Source organism: Petaurus breviceps, unplaced genomic scaffold, assembly GCF_028583685.1.
Source record: "Petaurus breviceps papuanus isolate PSGF00001 unplaced genomic scaffold, PetGlider_PUasm1.0 188, whole genome shotgun sequence".
Lineage (NCBI taxonomy): Eukaryota > Metazoa > Chordata > Mammalia > Diprotodontia > Petauridae > Petaurus > Petaurus breviceps.
Window position 1 is genome coordinate 2,950,397 of NW_027185804.1, and position 19,474 is coordinate 2,969,870.

The 19,474-nt window shown below is 39.1% G+C and overlaps 1 protein-coding gene across 2 annotated transcripts in view; it reads left to right on the forward strand.

Annotated features, from left to right (window-relative positions):
* The window catches only part of RRAS2 (RAS related 2), an 88,835-nt gene extending 73,365 nt beyond the window's left edge, over positions 1-15,470 (forward strand). For both annotated transcript variants that reach the window (XM_069091157.1, XM_069091158.1), the window contains exons 2-6: positions 3,477-3,564; positions 5,986-6,088; positions 6,294-6,402; positions 13,042-13,160; positions 13,822-15,470. In XM_069091157.1, the coding sequence (XP_068947258.1) occupies positions 3,477-3,564; positions 5,986-6,088; positions 6,294-6,402; positions 13,042-13,160; positions 13,822-13,909 (507 nt within the window). In that variant the 3' untranslated portion in view covers positions 13,910-15,470. The remainder of the gene's footprint in view (positions 1-3,476; positions 3,565-5,985; positions 6,089-6,293; positions 6,403-13,041; positions 13,161-13,821) is intronic.
* Positions 15,471-19,474: the final 4,004 nt, after the last annotated feature.

Sequence of the window (19,474 nt, forward strand, 5' to 3'; positions counted from 1 at the left end):
GTCACAGAGCCTAGCCTCTCTAAGCATCCTCTCTAAAACCATAGGATCGGGCTAAATGACCTTTGAAAGGGCTTTTCCACCTTTACCTCCTTATTCAACCCAAATCTCTGATAGACTCCTCTCAGAGTTTCTCAGATGATAAGTACTGTGTTGTCACTGCACCATCTTGTGGCTACGCCTAGTTACTGCATTCCCCCCTCCTTGATTGGGGGGTGGGTGGTTGTGGGGCAGGGTAGAGGAACAGCAGCTCTGATCAGCACCCAGGAATGCAAAAGTAACATCAACTTCTTCCCATTGGCAATGTCTCCTAGAACAGGAGTATACTGAACTGGCATCTCTCCTAAGGGGTTTCCCTGGTAAGCTCTTGGCTTGGTGAGCTGAGAATGTCTTAACAGAGGGCCAGGAAGCATTCCCAGGGTAGATTCACTAAAGAGAAAGGAATTCATCTACGCCTGAGTGACCCCTCTCATCTTAAACCTAGTTTCATCTCTTCAGCCATAGGATTTGTAGTTAGGGACAGTCTTGTCGTCCCCTGTGCTTTTTTATAGATAAGGAAACTGAGGTTAGGAGAGCAGAAGTGATTTCCTTAGAAAATGGTAGACCTGGCATTTGAATCCAGGCCCTCTCATTCCAAATGCAGCCCTCTTTTCATTGCTTCACGTGGCTTCTCCGTTTTAAATTTCTCTGTGTAGAAATCAGGCTGTAAAGGACATTGACTCTTGCAGCATTGTCCTGTCTCAGAGAGCAAGGCATTCTCCACTGTACAGGAAGCATCTGTTTTCCTTCTTTCTCTGCTCTTAGGGGAGCAGCACCGCCTACATTCTCTCCATGCTCCCCACTGCTGTGTGGCCTTTTTATACTGTGCTCAACAACTCTTTTAGCTTTAGGGAAAAACTTTTTCTTAACTAACAAAATTGCAAGGGACTTCCTATTTATTTAGTAAAGAACCCTGGAATAAGTCAGCAGATTTGGGTCATAGAACCAGCAAGAGGTGAAACCAGGACTAGAATTTGGGTTTTCCCACTAAGTTGCCCTTAACCTCTGTGAACCTAGTTTTGAGTTTGTTGCTTATATGATAATACACCACATAATTATATATGCAGTTACATACTTAAATACTTTAGCGATTGCTAATAGCTTCATGGAAGAAACTTAGTAGTTAACCTTTCTTGTGATGAGCTTTTGTTGTTATTCAGTCTGTCTGACTCTTGGTGACCCTGTGGACCATAGCACATTAATGCTGTCCGTGGGGTTTTCTCGGCAAAGATACTGGAGTGGTTTGCCATTTCCTTCTCCGGTGGATTTAGGCAAACAGGTTGAAGTGACTTGCCTAGGGTCATATAGTGTCTGAGGCCAGATTTAAACTCAGGTCTTCTTGACTCCAGTCCCAGTGCTCAATCCATGGAGCCATGTAGCTGCTTCTAAGCTGTGATAAATTCACCCAAAGTTAACCAAGCTGGTGCTCCAATTGCAGACATACATATTAGTGCCAGGCCCATATCTTTGATGTCTTTCCAGCCTGTGTGGCAGCACCTGCCAAACTGACATAGCCTTAGAAAACTCCTCACCTTTAGATACTATATGTTTGAGTATATCTAAGGGTGTGTACATATTGTATTACAAGAGGGATGTTTGATAAATTACAGGTACCAATTTCACAGCTCCACGAATAGCACATATTGTGCCTGTTTTCCCTCAGCCCCACCATTTTAAATTTCCCTGTTTTATCTACTTTGCCTATCTCCTAGGTGAGGGGGGAACATCAGAATCATATTATTTTGCACTTTCCTAATTATTAATGATTTGAACCTTTTAAATATATTTATATATGTCTTGATAGCTTGAATTTCTGCCTTAGAAAACTGCCTGTTCCTAATATTCTGGGCTCAGAAAGGATCTTAAGAGACCATCTAGTCAGTTGACTTCATTTTACAGATGAGAGACCTGAGGCTTCTCAAAAGGAAGGTCTTGCCTTAGGTCACAAAGCTGGTAAGTGGCAGAAAAAAATGAATGCTTATGCTAATGGATAGTACTTTAGGATTTACCAGAGCAGACTGTGCATCATCCCTTGAATCTTACAACTCTGGAGAGTAGGAGCCCATTTTCCATTGAAGGAAAGAGGCTCTGGGAAAGTTAAGGGACCCAGCCAGGAAAGTGGAGACAAAATCCAGCCCTGAGCCCTCTGCTGCCAGAGGCTGTGCTGCTTCTGTCCCCAGGAGTTCCCACTCTAACCTCTGCCTTGCTTCTCCTGCATGTTCCCAGGGCTGATCCAGCTGTGGGGGAGCTTAATCTAAGACTGTTGCTTTTAACTCATATATATCGGGGATCAGGAGAAGTTAACCATGTTAGTATTTATTATCAGTACTGAGTGAATAGAGCAAGAGGAGAAAAACTAAGAATTTGGTTTGACTATAAAAGTAACACTAATGATAGTGATTTACAGATCACTTATCATTTATAATGAATTGTGTAACACAAGACTAATTATGCATATTATTAAACATGTCAAATTAACATTTGTAAGCTGATTACAGTAATAAACCATTTATAGGCACTCAGTCTTCATAATTTGTTCCTGAGGTAAAGCTCACAGTTCACATTGGCTCAAAGTTCTCTCTTCTTTGCTTCAGACTTGGTTTTGGCTATTTGTGACCCTTATCCTTACCACCACCATCTTCTCTACTTGTGTTCTTCATCCCTTCTTCATGGGTTTGCCCCTCCCCTTCCAGAGTTCTAGGAATATCTAGTAGTCTAGTTTGACTGGAAGGGGAGGGAATAAAAAGGGGGAAAAGAAGGTTGAAGTTAGATTGTGGGTGGGCCTAAGTGTTAGACTGAGGAGTATGTCTTTTATCTTAGTGGTCATTGGGAGCCACTGAAGGCTTGAGGGGGTTGTGGAGGGAAGAATGAAATGGTTAGATGTGTTTTAAGAATGTAAATTTGGCACCTGGGTGGAGGATGGATGGAAGAGGAGAAAGATTTTAGGGAAGGAGACACATGAATAGATTATAGGAAGTTCAGATGAGAGGCAAGATGGGTAGGTAGGTGTGTAGGAGATGTTGTGGAAATATGCTCAAACTGGGTGACTGGAAGGATGTATGGGAGAGCTTTGAAAGAAATGGGGAAGAGGGGCAGGATGGTGACTTTCATTTTGAATATATTTACCTTGATGTCTTTGGGATGGGGTGTGTGTGTGTGTGTGTGTGTGTACACACACGTACACAGTATGAGCACACAGGCTGGGTAGAGATGTTGCTCTGTAAATTGAAACAGTGGGTGTTCTCTTTTATATATACGAGGTGATAATCATTCTCTCAAAATGGAAAAGATAGAAAAATTTCCTTTTCGCAGGAACAGGAGACAGATGGATTTTCTGACATGTGGGATGTTGGATAGGGGTTGATAAACACAATTGTATTGTACTTGAGTGGTGCCTATGTATGTATAACAAATTAATTCTAAATTGATTTTTTTTGCAGTCCTATTTTGTCACAGATTACGATCCAACAATTGAAGATTCATATACTAAACAGTGTGTGATAGATGATAGAGCCGCGCGGCTGGACAGTAAGTCATTCCATGTCACTTTTCATTCCTTTCAAGTGTAGAAGAGCTTCTTTTTCCTACAGATTTCTCACAGTGCTCCTTCTCATAGTATGAGGAGACTCTCAGCTCCAGGGTCACCTGCCAAGCTAGAAGGACTTGAAAGGACTCGGCAACAGACTGCGTATCTTCTGACTGAGAATCAGCTTAGCTTACTTCAGAAACACTCAGCCACCGTGGCATGCAGACCACTTATTAAAACATAAGAAGGGCTGTGCTCCATTTTGGTGGTGCTCTGGAAATTCTGAACCGTCATAGTTTAGATTAAGGAATCAGTTACAGAGTGGGAAAGAACCTCAGAGGTCCGGCTCTTGCCCAAATCATGACCACCACCAAGTAGTGGTCATCTACCCAGTTCCTGCTTGAAAATGGGAAACTCAGTACCTCTTAAGGCAATGCATTTCTTTTTTGGATAGTTCTAACTGTTAATAAGTTGAGCTGAAATATGTCTTTGTAGGACCAAGGAGAAAAAGTCTACTTTTCCTACATGATAACTCCTTAAATATTTCAAGACAGGGCAGCAGGGTGGTGCAGTGAATAGAGCACCAGCCCTGGAGGACCTGGGTTTAAATTTGGCCTCAGACGCTTGACACTTAAGTAGCTGTGTGACCTTGGGCAAGTCACTTAATGCCAATTGCCCTGCCTTCCTCCCTCTAAAAAAATTTTTTTGAAGACAGCTACTATTCTTTATCCCATCTTGGCTCTGCTACTCCCTCCCTGAGTCTTAACTAGGTTCAACATCATGATCTCTGTCTGAAATGTAATATAATCCTTAATACCAAGCATAATAATTGTACTACTGATTGTAGATTTAAAAAAAGCTCTTTCTGTCATTAAAGTGAAGTTTTTTTCCCACATGGGGTGGGGAAATGCGTGATTATAGCTCACACTCTAAAAACCTGTTTTGAACCTTAAAAGCTGAAATGAACTCTATATGATGAGAGTATTCATTTTATATATTATAGTGGATTAGAATTCCTAGCTCCCAGGCTGTATTGGATCAATAATTTTGTGACTTATTAAGGTTTGTCAGATTTATTTTCATAGAGAAGCGTCCTGGTTTAGTCAAAAAGAGATGGATCTGGAGCCAAGGAGACTGACATGTTGCCTTCTCTTTAGACCCTTGAGGCCAGGGTCTGGCTTTTGCACTTCTTTGTAGCCCCAGGGCTTTGCACAGTGCCTGGAACACAGTTCGACACTTAACAAATGCTGATTGAATGGCTACAGTCCTTACTGGCTTTGTGGCCATGAATATGTTGCTTCTTCTCTGGGCCTCAGTTCTCATCTGTAAAGTACTGCACCACTTAGTTTGGAGTTGTGAAGAAGGAACTTTAAAACCTTAAAGCACTGTTTATACGCATTACAATAATTTGTTGTTCACTATATTGCTTCTTAATTGGAGTTCTTCAGAAAACCTGAACTATATTCCTATATGCACTTACAATATTTGGATATGTCCAAAGGTCAGGAAATCCTTGATTTCATCAGTATTGCTGCTCCTTCCACTGACATAGATCCCAACCCCTCCACACCCTTTGATGACCTTTGATGGTTTTGCCAAAGAAACAAACAAGAAAATCAGTGCCCCGAAACTCAGATAACACATAAGGTCTGTCCCTGGACCTCTCCTACAAGCTCTCCTGCCAGAGGCTGCCTAGTACTGATAGCATCATCTTTCAGGTGCAAGGAGGCACCAGAAGAGACCTTAATGGAGATTCTATATTAGAAGATCCATGTAAAATCAGAATTTCCCATGGAATTTGCTGGTATCCACATGTTCCATCAGAGTATGATTTAAGGTCTACTTAACTTCATCTACTCTACCTTCTCATTTTTTGTTATTTTTTTTTTCCCATGGAAATTGATACTAAATGTTCAACCTGAACCTGATAATTTGTTTCACATTTCTGAAACATTTGTTTTGGTCTCTTGAGACGAGAATATTGAGTAAGAATGGGACCCTAATATTCTCATTGGTAGTAATTTTTTCACGTCTTTGCTTATAGATTAGAGATGTGTTGGAGCCAGTTTATGACACAAGAATTGTTAAATTTTCATCGTAAATATCACATCTTGGAAATCCACAAATACTATAAATTGGGCCTTGATTTATTGTTTTGTTGTTTGTCTAGAGTTAAGTAAGTGATGGAGAAAATGATACTAAAGCAGATTAAATCTAAAGGTGTGCTGTGCCTCTTTGGAAAGCTGGTTGTTAAACGCTTGGGCAGCACACTACTACTGCAGATACACTACTTTTGATTTGGGGGAAATCTGCTAGTTGTAATACCTTTTTAAATTGGGAAACATTTGGTAAGGTGGCGGGGTGGGGGGAGTCATCTTTAAAAGTGCATATACAACCTATGTCTACATTTTATTTTTCTGTAGTTCTGGACACTGCAGGTCAAGAAGAGTTTGGGGCGATGAGAGAACAGTATATGAGGACTGGAGAGGGCTTTTTGCTGGTTTTTTCAGTCACTGATAGAGGAAGGTATGTGTGTGTTACAATGTTAGACCAACAAGATGGGTTCAAATTTACTCTGAATCATATTTGGATTTTCTGTTTTTTTTTTCTAAAGCATAAAGGATAATTTTGACCATAAAAATGGAATTTATGAATTATTGTGAATGATATTGTTTAACATATGATCTGATCATAAGTAACCCAACAGTTTCATTTGTACTTTTGGTTTTAGCTTTGAAGAAATCTATAAATTTCAAAGGCAGATTCTCAGAGTAAAGGACCGCGATGAGTTTCCAATGATTTTAGTTGGTAATAAAGCAGATCTTGACCATCAAAGACAGGTAAGTGGTTTTCTGACTATTGCTATCCCATGTCACATAATTTGAGTGAAGATATGTACATCAAATGAGAAAAAAAGAAGACAGAACTTTAGAAAATTTATCATCTTTGATTATCATTCATTTCATTAAATTATAGCTTATAATTGGAACATTGACTGCATGAGAAGTTGTACTACTTCCTGTCATCTTGTTTTTCTTTTCTCTGCAATAGTGATCCCATATCCTCTGATCACTGAGGCCTTCGAAGTGAGGTGTACTCTCTAATTGGAAGTCCAGTGTTTTGCCCACTATAACAGTATTGACTTAATTACAGTTTCTGCCTTTGTGGGTTTTGTTAAAAATGGTTATTCTCTGATTTTTGTGTGTGTTGATTCCTTTTAGGTCTATAACTTATGGAACAATACATTTAAGCAACACAGTGAAAATCCTATTAAATCTTTGTAAATAATTGTGAACTATGATTATTATTATAGTGACTTTCTCAGTAGAGATGTGACCAGAAGATTCATTTAAGATAGAAAAGATGATTTGCTGGCTGTTCCGCCTGAGAGAGGAGAATAAAGAAAATGAAATAGTTGGTTTCATTGTGCATCCAAAAACTGGGCCGACTCCCCTCTCAGACTTTATGAGGAGGATAAAGCCAAGGATTCTTAACCTGGGGTCTGTGAAACTGTTGAATGTTTCAAAAAATTTTAATAACTATATTTCAATATAATTGGATTCCTTTGTAATTTTATGTATTATAAATATGGTTCTGAGAAGGCTGTCAAAAGAGACTGTGATACAAAAAAAGATTATGACCTTCTGGCATGGAAGGACAAACTTGCCATGAAGCTACCAGAGGAAGCAGCACAGCGTGGTAGAAAGCATCGGTAATGTGTGAGGAGACACCACACGGAGGAGCTTTCCTCAAGTCCGGGTCACTCAGTTTCTTTGAGGCTGTAAAATGGGGATGCTGATACTGTGCTGCTACTTTGGGAGCTGTTACTAGGAAAGTGATATAATTGTGAGCTAAGTGATCTCGATAGGATTTATAGCTAGAAATCAGAAGGAGCCCAGCAGACATGCAAAATGGAGCAAACCTGCCAGTCTTTTTCCCATTGGTCCATTCTCACTGGCAATAATAGAGGAGCCATTATACTCTGCCACTCCCTTTCCCAGGGCATCCTTTGCAGTGATGAAGCTGAAATCAGAACAAACAGCTAGTTTTCATACACACTTAGATAAAAATGTATGGAAGCATCCTGCCTTCTTAAGAACTCTCAAAGAGTGGATTCTAAAAGAATGGATTCTAAAAGAATGGAACAGGTTAGACAATAAACAAGAAGAGAACCAAGACAACATTCCCATGTCTTTTTAATTCTTACCTGCTATAAATCGCTATGTTAGTAGTCTCTGTGAGCACCAGGGACAATTTTTGTGAAAACAAGGAAGGTAGTCCTAAGCCCCTTAATTTTATCATAGTGAGGACTCTGAGACCTAAGGAAGTCGAGTGATTTGTTCAGCATTATCAGGACTTCTGGCTCCAGAGCCACACTTTTCCCACTGACTGTGCTTCCTCCTAGGCATCCTGTTTAATACCCCTATTAAAATTTCCTATTGATGCCATAGTTCTCCAGATTATCTTATTTATTTCATCAAGCCCTGGAACACCACAAAGCTTCCTTCAATGAAGTCTGCAGTAATGTGAAAGATACTGGTTTAGTCATTTCTACTGGAAAAACAAAATGAATAAAAAATGCATATTGCCCAAATGATGGGCTGCTCTTGGATGGCAGCCCATTGAATTAGTCTTTCCATATGTGTGTCTTGGACAAGGTCTACAGATGCATAATGAATGAGCTGGGCCCAGAATGGAGGAGGAGGAAAGCACCACATAGTGCTTTCAGCGATGCCAACCTGCCTGGCACTGGAAAAGATCGGCTTGTTAGTGTCAGTATCCTCAGTGAGGCGCTGTGCCCATCAGTCATGCAGCACCATAAGTTCATAGTTCAACTTGACCACCCAAAGGACAATGGAAAGAAGCATAGCTAGCTGTAAACAATCTATAGAATAACAGCTCAAGCAAAAAAGTGTCATAAAAGACATTACTGAGGCTGTGTATGAGCAGAAAGGGTGGAGACAGTCATGTCAGGAGAAGGAGAGACAGTGGATGTAAAGTCTCAAGAATTACAGGGAACAAGAAGCTTGTGGAAGGGTTAATTCTGCATCAGTGGGAGAAGTAGTCATGCTCAGACAATCATGGAGCCATCAAAGCAAGATCATGTGTGTAGATTTAACTCTTTTAATTGTAGAGGTCCTTGATATATCTCTATTCACTAACCTCAGAGCTCCCTAATGCTGAGGTAGAATCTGAGACCTGTGTAAGGAACTATGAGTGTCCTGATTTTAGATACGAGAAACCTCAGTCTCAGGGTAAGTGACTTGCCCAGGAATCATGCATCTACTGAGTGTCAGAGTTGAAATTTGAACTTGGGTCTTTTGACTCTTAAAGTCAATGGCAAGGTCTAACTCTGTCATTTACCAGCTGTGTAACTTTAAGCAAGTCACCTCCCTTCTCTGGTCCTCAATTTCCTCATCTACAAAATAAAAAGGATTGGATTAGACAATTTTTATGTTCACGTGAATTTTTGATCTGAATTAAATTACACTGTTGATAGGCTTTTTTTTTTCTTTTGAAGATTATGGTTTCATTGTCCTATTTGATTAAAAAATTGTTTTTGGTTTTTATTGTTTAAAATATTTATTTAGTTAACAAAAAATGTCCACATATAGTAACCCATAAAAGATAACTGTATACAAATATAGAAATTTATCACATTTAGCTTGCTTTCCTAAAAAAGCAATTTTGTGTGTGTTTTTGTGTGTGTGTGTGTGTGTGTGTGTGTGAGTGAGTGAGAGAGAAATTTAGCATGTTGCTTCCAAAGCTGTCCTTATCCCCTTCTGAACTTCCTTCATTTTTCTAATGTATATTTTCTTTTAAATGCTCCAGGGGCATCTTTCCTTTTTTCTTTTTGGCACTATTATTGTTCCTAATATCTCTCCTCGTCACATATATTTCCATATTAAAAAGAAGAAACAAGACCTTTATAACATGTAAGCAGAGGCCACATGTTGATTGTGTTTATGTTTCCTTTGGCATTTTAGTCTCTCAGCCTCTGTCAGAAACTGGGGAGTGTGCTCTGTCCTCTCAGGTTGTGGTTGGTCATTATACTGTCATAATTCTTAAGCTTTTCAAAATGTTTTTTTTGTTGCTGTTGGGTTTTTTTTTTTTTACAGTGGCATTGTTGTTGAATAGCTTATGTTTTCACATCCCCTTCTTTCCCGTTGTATCTGTTCTGTTCTCTTTTCCAGAGACCCATACCTTATATAGTGTCCCAAAAGTCTTGGTGTGGTTTTAAGTTTTAATAACTTCAGATGAACTATTAGAACAAATGGAAGCTTATTAAAACATTTAAAAGGTTAATTATTTAAATATTGATGTATTTCTTATTAAAAATTCAGCATGTAACTGCTTTATGCTGTATCACTCTAGTCAGTTTTTGAACTTTTTTAAAAAAACAACAGTTGCATTTGTAATCCTAACCTTGCATTTTTAATCCTAAACCTCATTCCAAAGAGTGAGGTTTTGATATAACCCTACAAGGAAACATCTAATGAAAATAGATCAAGTGACTGAGGTGGACACACAAGATCTTTCTACTAATATCTACTAATCAATAGGTTTGAGAAAATGTCATCCAAAAACCTTTGCATATGCAATTCATGCTGATAGGGTGCCCTGTCTTATCAAAGTTAAAAACTTATTTATTAGTCAAAATTCTCGAAGCTAAGTTCATATAAAATAATTTGAAATAATTAAAATATAGTGGATTTTTTGGTTAAGTTTCTAGCACTTACGAAGTTAATAAAGCTCAAAGATGCACTAAGACTTTTGGGACACCTTGTTATAACCAAGGAATAAAAAAGGAAAAAAAAAACATTCAGCAAAACTAGCCAACATATAGAATAAGTCTGACATTATCCATAGTGTTTCATACCCATAACCCCCTGCTTCTGCAAAGAAGGGGGGTGGGGAGGGTGGCTTCTTCATTTTTTATTTGGATCCAAGCTTGGCCACTATAATTCTGCATTCAGTTTCAATTGTGTTGTTGTGATTGTTGCAGTCATTGTAGTATGTCATTCTCCTGTTTCTATTTACCCATACCCCATTCTACACTAGTTCATGTAAGTTTTTATGCTTCTGTATGTTCATGATATTCACCATTTCTTATGGCACAGTATTATTTTATTTTATTTTTGCTTTTTGGAGGGGGAAGGTAGGACAGTTGGGGTTAAGTGACTTGCCAAAGGTCACACGGCTAGTTTTGTGTTAAGTGTCTGAGGCCAGATTTGAACTTGGGTCCTCCTGAATCCAGGGCTGGTGCTCTATTCACTTCCCTACCTAGCCTCCCCCTGCAGTATTATTACTATGACTTCTTTAGCCATTCTTTAGCAGATGGGCATCTGCTTCATTAAAAATTATTTACTCTTACAAAAAGTGCTGGTATGAATATTTTGGTGTTTATTGGGCCTTTCTTGTTATCATTGATACCCTTGAGGTATATGTCTGGCAGTGAGATCTCTGGACCCAAAGAAATCAGTATTTTAAGTCATTTTCTTTATGTAATTTCAGATTGCTTTCTAGATCATCATTCTGTTTATTAATAGAAAAAATTCCATCTGCCTCTAACCATCAAAATTCTAATTTAAGGCTAAAAATATATGTGATTCTCAGCTACATCCAGAAAGCTCTAAACGTTCTCTCCAGCTAGTTCATTGTTTCATGATGCCATTTAACATTTTCTGATACAGATGGTGTTTTTTTGCTCACTATACTTGGTCACTGGTTTTGGTTGTGTCTGTTCAGAACAGTATAGATAAGCAGTGATATTCTTTTTTAAAAAAATTTATTTGGGGTGACCAGGTGGCGCAGTGAGTAAGAGCACCGGCCCCAGAGTTGGGAGACCCGGGATCGGTTCTGGCCTCAGATACTTAGCACCCACATAAAATAACCGTGTATTATTATCTGGCCGTGTAACCTTGAGCAAGTTACTTAACCCCAATTGCTTTAAAAAAAAAAAATTATTTACTATTAATTTGCAACATTCAGTTCCACAAGTTTTTGAGTTCCAAATTCCCCTCTACCCCCCATCATGGCATGCAATCCGTTATAGGTTCTACATATACTTTCACATTAAGCATTAGTCAAGTTATAAAGAAGAATTATAATATGAATAACGAGGAAGAAGAAACAAGACAGAATGAAAAAGAGAGAGCAAGTTTGCTTCAGTTTGCATTCAGGCTCTCTAATTTGTCCTTTGGAGCTGTCTTATAACCTTGCATTGCTGAGGGGAGCCCAGTCTATCACAGTCAGTCATCACAGATAAGATGTGTCTGTAATTGTGTACAATGTTCTCCTGGTTCTGCTCTCCTCACTCAGCATCAGTTTATATATGTCTTCAGGTTATTATGAAGACTGTCTGCTCCTCATTTCTTATAGCCCAGTAGCATTCCATTCCATTCATATACCATAACTTGTTCAGCCATTCCCCAATGGATGGGCATCCCCCTAATTTCCAATTCTTTGCCACCACAAAAAAAGAGCTGCTGTAAATATTTTTGTATGTACTTGTCCTCCTTGCACAGTGATATTCTTAAGGGTTAGCCACACCAGCAAGAAATCAAGTGTATGTCCAGGGGAAAGATCCACTAGTGTGTTCCTCCTAATTGTATGATTGAAACAGCTCGTGATAAACTTTTGCCCCTGTAGATTAATAGGTGCTTTGTCAACTGGAACTGTGGGTAAGAAGCAGTTGTATTTTTTCCCACCTTTCTACAGAAGAGGTCAAATTTGAACTCTTTTGTATTCCTTTTCTCCATCTTTCACACAAGCACAAGGACAAAGGAACAAAACCACAAAAGCCAAACAGCATGATACTTGGAGGCTTAAAATCCTTTACCCTGGAGACAGAACAAAATAAAGTTGGATGAAATTAGAATGAAGAACCATTACTTTTATACTGATGTGTTCTTCCATGTCTTTTTAGGGTATAATTTGACACTTAAGGGTTTTTTGTTTTATTTTTAAGTTTTATTTTAAGGCAAAGCATGTTTAAAACCTCCAGGAACTGGGTTAAAATCCTAGCTCTGTCATTTATTTTCATAATTTTCTTCATCTGTAAAATAAGAATGGACCAGATAACCTTTGAAGTCCTTCTAAATCTGAGCCAGTCTTTACCTTATTTGGGCACCATTTTCCTTATCTGTGCAATAAGAGGGTTAGATTAAATTAAATGGTTTCTAAAGTAGAATCCAGCTCTAAATTCTGTGATTACACATTGGTAATCTGGTATTCTCCTTATTAATGAGAATTTTATGCTACCTAGACTTTTCCTTCCCTCCTGTAATGAAAGAGATGGGTCATTTCCTCCCTGGTTATGGATTCTAAAAGGGTTTCCAGTTGTGAGATAGATCTGAGCATTGCTGTCTCCTCTGACTTGTACCTAACAGCTCACAGTCTATGGGGTGGAATAAAGCCAAACTGAAAGTTCTGTACTTTGCTTCAAACATCTTTCTGAAGGGCACTCCTTATTTCAGGTAACACAAGAAGAAGGACAGCAACTTGCACGACAACTGAAGGTGACATACATGGAGGCATCTGCAAAAATTAGAATGAATGTAGACCAAGCTTTCCATGAACTTGTCCGGGTTATCAGGTCAGTGTGGAGCCTTCTCACAGGACTTTACCATATGATTCATATTTCTGTTTTATAGGTTTTTTTTTTTTTAGTTCATTTTTTAGCTCATTCTGGACGTAAAAGATGATGTTTCTTTTGTACTTGTTGCCAAAAGAAAGCAAGAGTAGTTCCTTTGCTGAGCATTAACTATCCAGCCATTTTAGATTCACTGTCAACACACAGAAGTCACAGAACACCTGGGCACTAGTCTGACTGTGCCACAGAGGGCTGGTCAGAATGATCGCCACAGTGATTTCCAGCCAGAATACCCTGGTTCTGTAGCACCTTCTGGAGACTCTATTTTACCTAGTACTTCAGAAGCTGACCACTGTGAGGCTGTCTAGAAGTATGAAGATGAGAGTCTTTTTGGAGAGGCTGAGTTAATTTTTCTTAACACCTTCCCCTCCCTATTCTCTACACCCCCCCCCCCCAATAGCTTGGTTATTTCTCAAAGGATCTCTTAAGTTAGTGTTGTACTTAGGTCTTTTTGTTCTCTCTGGGGGGTTACTCTTCTTTGGTTTGCCAGTTTCAAAGTGGTGTCTGATATATAAAAGGTCCCTTTCTCTCCTGTTTTTACTTGTGCCAAAATATCACATATTTGAAAACCCTCAATTTTTAAAAAGAACTTTTTATCTTACAGGAAATTTCAAGAACAAGAATGTCCTCCTTCCCCAGAACCAGCAAGGAAAGAGAAAGACAAGAAAGGCTGCCATTGTGTCATTTTTTAAGAATCCCATGAATCTTAGCTGCCGACTGCCAGAAAAAGCCCTCATCTTCTCCTTTCTTTCCTCCAGTTTACATCCTGTTGGGTACCTCTTTAGCCTTATGCAACATGTCCTTGAAATGGCCGCCATGTTAGCCTTAGTCCAAGAAGCTGGCTAAGTCCTGGCCTAGACAATGATGGTGATGATGCTGATGATTTTATTGATCATGTTAGGACAAACTTAAAGAAAACACTAAGGCTGCTTCTCCAAGACCATCCAGTTGCTTTTTTTTTTTTAAAGCTAGACATCTATATGTGTGTACACACAGACACACACACACACACACACACACACAATTAACATAATTCTTTAAGGGCTTACACTCATAGTGGGGATGAATCAGCCTTGAGTCCCCAGTTGTTTTCCAAGCTGAAATCATTGTATGCAAAATGATTAATTTTTAACTTCTGAGATCACATTGCCTACTGTCATCCTAAATCAAAACCTAGGGAGTTTTGTTGTGGGTTTTTGTTTGTTTTGGGAGAAAATGTGAATTAGCTTTTTTGCCCAAGAGAATAAAATTTGATTTCAACTTAAGTTAGCCTTAAATCCACTGAAATGAGTTAACAAAAACGAGGTGTTTTGGACCTCATGGATCACTGTACCTTCTGGTTTCCAGTGGCCAGAAACACCCGACCATCTACTGTATTTTTTTTCTATGTGTCCAGAACAGCTATAGGGCTCTTACTACTCCTGCCATTGTTGTTGCTGTATGGCTAATGATGGTGGTGTTCTCTGTGGCCAAATACCTGGGCTCATTCTGGACATAAACATTTCAGTTTCTTAGGGATCTTTCTCAGCCATTTATTTGATGGGAGAAGGGGTCAAACAATCATTTGTGTCTATCTTCCTTTTTGAGTATTTCTGGATAAGGGATTCAAGAAAACAAACTGTAGTTGTTTTTGTTTTGATGTAATATAAACAAATGGAATTGATCTTTCCAGGGTCAGAGATGACTAATGTTTTTGCTATATACTTTTATACATTATTTTCTTATCAAACTAGTTAACAAGTATTTTTATATGTTTGTAAGCCAATATGCTTTCACAGCATAACTTGTGTATATGTAAAGATGAGTATTTAATTCTCACGGTTCACTTCTAACTGACGAACAAAAGCAGATGTAGAAGCTGCAGAAACTGTGGTAAAACTTCTCTTTATTTTTCTGGGCTTTTGCAGGGCCCACTTTTGGCCAGTCACATCCCTGCCCAAGATACTGTCACAGGTACAACTCCCAGGATGTGGATCTCCCAATCACTTCCGGTCGCCCTTACTGGAGACTGACCATTTACACGAAGTATTAAACTGTACAGCTCTTAACTGACTCTGTTTAACTGTGGATGGCTTCTGATTTTTTTAAGTTTTGTGCCTATGCTCCCTGACTTTGAGATGTTCAGCGGTGGTGCTGCACTACCACCACCCTATCGAATGTGTCCCACAGCCCCACGAAGCTGATAAAGTAAAGCACCTGCCCTCGTAGAGCTTTGGGTGCTAGAATTAAAGAGAATCTGTTATGACAAGGTAACTGCTGCGCTGCCCGTCTTGTCTGGAGGGTGGGGAGTAGGGTGGGTGCAGTGGTCACCCTAAATTCATTTAATGAATTGTAGCCACACATTGAAAGGAGCAAAGCCTTTCTCCACTCGAATACCAAGAAGTTCTGTTAACAACAAACAAGACACCTTCCGTCACAGGCGTTCATCAGTTTTCAGAGCTCGAAGGTTCTTAGAACATCTTAGGTGGCAATGAGAGGGAGTATCTCACAATTTAGTTATTCAGTGAGATCCTTTTTTTTTTTTTTTTCAGTACTGTTGTGAACTGTGTAGAAAACAGCTACTTTGTTTTTCAGGTCAAAATGATTCTTTTTTTAAAGGTCACTTAAAATTTTGGTTTCTTGTTGCCACATGGAGCCATGGCCTTGTTGATGGGAATACTTCCTGCAGTGGTACATATTTCCACCCAATCCTGTGTATAATGTAAACATGCCCTCTCTTAAATTCTGCACAGGAGTTCCATTGACTCCGTATGTCTGCCTTTAGGTCACTTAACATCGTGTAGGTACTAATGGAGCATAACTAATGGTCAGCCTTGCTTTGGTCAGAAGGTTCTCTGATGAAATCCTTTATACAAGTTCTCCTGCCTACTTCTTCATTGGCTATGCTAACTTCAGGACTTTGCTGAATCTGTGCTTTAATGGATGGATGTTGGTAACCCCTCCAGTAATGCAGGTCACTGTCCGTTCATATGTACTCACGCTTCTTTATGTCATCTATCCAGCATTCTAGAATTCTTCCTTTAAGCCTTTAAATGCCTCGGTAGATTTTTATCTTTTTCATGGATTGACATGGCCAAAGAATCATATGGGCCACTTTGAAAGTCGTGAGCCCTTTCATACTTGAAAGAATCTTCCAGGCATAGGAGGACCATTCAAGGACCTCCACATGTCAAGGCAGCAGAGAACTTTCACAGAGGTTTCTTAAGTCAGAGCATTTGATAATCAAAAACTGACTCAGCCAATTTGGAAAGAAATCTCTTACTTTACAGAATAGATAGGGGCCAGCAAAAGGCAATGTAAAACAGATCCAGTATTTCCATGGACTTCACTATATAAAAAGGGGCTTTCCAATGTAAAACATTCCCCAGTTGTAGGCAGTTGAAAGTGCTGGATGAAAAAGTTTTATTGGGCCAATCCCAGAACACATCCACATCCTATAGTTAACCCTTCCCAGCATCTTTCACCATTGGATTACATCACACTTTGGAATTCCCCTCATTTTTTTTTTCACATTCTTTAGGAGTTAATAGCTAGAGGATTCTCTTACTCCAAATTCAGAGACTTTAATTCCAGAAATGCTCTTCTCCCCATTACTCTTCCAAGTATTTACAGTATAAATAAAGCTGTGGTGAAAATGAATGGATTCCTCCTTGAAAATTCCTCAATTTTTGGACTTCAAGTCTGTGAAACTTAAGTTTTTTAGATTTTATCAGTTTGGTGAGTTTGCAATTCCGTGAATCCAGGTTTTTTAAGCTTATATAGCTTCAGCCTTCCCCAACAATTTTTTGTTCTAAGCTGTTAGTCAATTAGGGTTTGATCCAGTGTTAGTCAAAACAGCTCAGTAAACCTGTTTTAATTCTAAGTCAATACAATATGAGGATTGGTGGGAAGAAATGGGAATGTTTAGCTTCAAGAAGAGAAGACTAGGGGGCGTTATGATCAGTCTCTGCAAGTATTTGAGGAGATGTCATGTGGAAGAGAAAGGTCTTGATTGGTTTGGTTTGCCCCTCACAAGGCAGAACCAGGTGGAAGTTGCAGGGCAAAATTTAGGCTTAGTATTAAGACAAACCTAATTATTAGAACTAGAAAATGAAACTGTCCTTAAAGGGTAGTAGGTCTCTTTTTATTTGCCTTCAAGCAGAGGGGTCCTATGGCCACTTGTTGGGTATGTTATATTGGAAATTCCTTTTGGGGGATGGGTTGGACTAATTGGCTGCTAAATGTTCCTTTCAACTAAAATTCTGTGAGTCTCACTGTAAGTTCATAGATTTAGAGCTGGAAGTGATCTTAGGGTTTATGTACTCTAACCCCTTCATTTTGCAAATAAGAAAACTGATACTAACGAGTGGATACACCAGGCAGGAGGAGGAAGAAAATGTCCCACATACTGATTAGTTGACAACTATTTTGTATTTTTAAATAGTTTTTTTTCTAATGAAGATTTGCTTTTTATAGAGCATCTTGCAGTATTTCTTAATAAAGAGATTGAAAGACTTACACTATGAGAACTGGGAAATTGTTATCTAGTTCAACCCCTAACATTTCATGAGAGAACTGAGGCTCAGAGGTGATATTCTGGTGCTCCTCCTTTAGAGAGCTCCATAGAGGCCATTCTTTCTCCTGATTCTATACAGTAAGGCTTCTTTACCTTTTTTGTGTGTCCTGGACCCCTTTGGAGGGTGATGCCTATGAACCCTTTCTTCAAATAACTTTTTTAAATGCATAAAATACACAGGATTACAAAAGAAAAGAATCCATTAGAAGTAGTTTTTAAAATTGCTTTGATATTCACAGACTGCAGATTAAGAACCCCTCCTGTAGAATGTTAACTCTTTGAGGGCAGTAATTATTACATTTTTCTTGGTCTCATCACTGCCTGGCACATTGTAAATGCTTACAATTGATTAATGCTTACTTGATTAAGGGCAACTTTGTAATCAAGGAACAGGAAGTGACCATGAATGGCCTTGGTAGACTGACTTTCAAATGACTTGAGACTTTTGGGAAGCCTAGAAGTTAGCACCTCGAGTAGAGTTAGGTTGCATGGACTGGGGAGAAAAAGTACAATTCAATGAAAATATCTCCTCAGCACAGCTTGAGTGTCTGCTGTGTGTAGAAGACTGGGCTGGGGAGATACAAAAACTTAGATGTGCCTCATGATGTGATATGGCCTGCATAACAGTAATAGAAGGTTACACAAGTACAAAAGTCTCAGAGAGAGAGTATTCAGATGTACAAATCCCTTTCCTGTCAATCTTGTGAGACACGTAGCTGTTTTTAAGAACATTGCATCCCCATATATTGATTTTTGTCATCTATCTCCTGGAGACTAAGCTCTGAAAAGGCAGACTGTTATCCCTTGGGCCTACCGGAGACTTGAACATAGTAGATGCTTAATCAGTCTCTTGGGTTTCCAACAAGACTGAGTTTGTCTTCAAAGAGGATACTTCAGAAAACAATTGAAAGCAGTCTTATCCCCATTAGAACGGAAGCATCTTGAGGGCAGAGACTTTTTTTTTTTGCTTGTATGTATATCCCCATTTCTTAGCACAGTGCCTGGCAGAAAGTAAGTAGTTAATGCTTCTATTTCCATTTTGGTGATGATGCTTGGAGAGCATGGTTCAGGGAAACTGGCTTTGGTTGTGTGCCTCTGGCTAAGTCACTTTCCTTCTGAGCCTCAGTCACTCTAACTGCACCAAATGATATAAAGGCCCTTTCTTTTGTGCTTTCTAGCACCTTCATGTTGCCCCAATACATGACTTGTGACTTAAATCTCTTGAGCTCTAAAATCCAGAACCCAGATTGATTCTGGGATAAGAGAGAGTGTAGGGGAGAGAGCTCAATTTGGGGTCAGAAGACTTGTGTTCAAATCCAGGCTCTATTTAGAACACAGCTAGTCAATAGCCCTCCTTAGGCTATTTAACCTCAGTGGGCCTTAGTTTACTCATAAAATGTGAGCCACTGAACTAAATGGTCTCCAACGTCCCTTCCAGTTCCAAAGTCTCTGATAGGGGTGGGGAGAGTGATACTAATCACACTTTGTGCTTTCAAAGTCCTCTCTTTCTCTACTATTTTACATGGTGACCTCATCATTTCCCATGGGTTCAATTATGTCTCAGCTGATGATTCTCAGATCTGTCTATCCAAATTTATTTCTCTTATCTAGAGAAGTATCTCCAACTGTCAGTCAAAAAAACATGTAACTCCAATGTGCCCGGCTCTATACTGAGTGGGGGATACCAAAAGAGTCCTTCCCC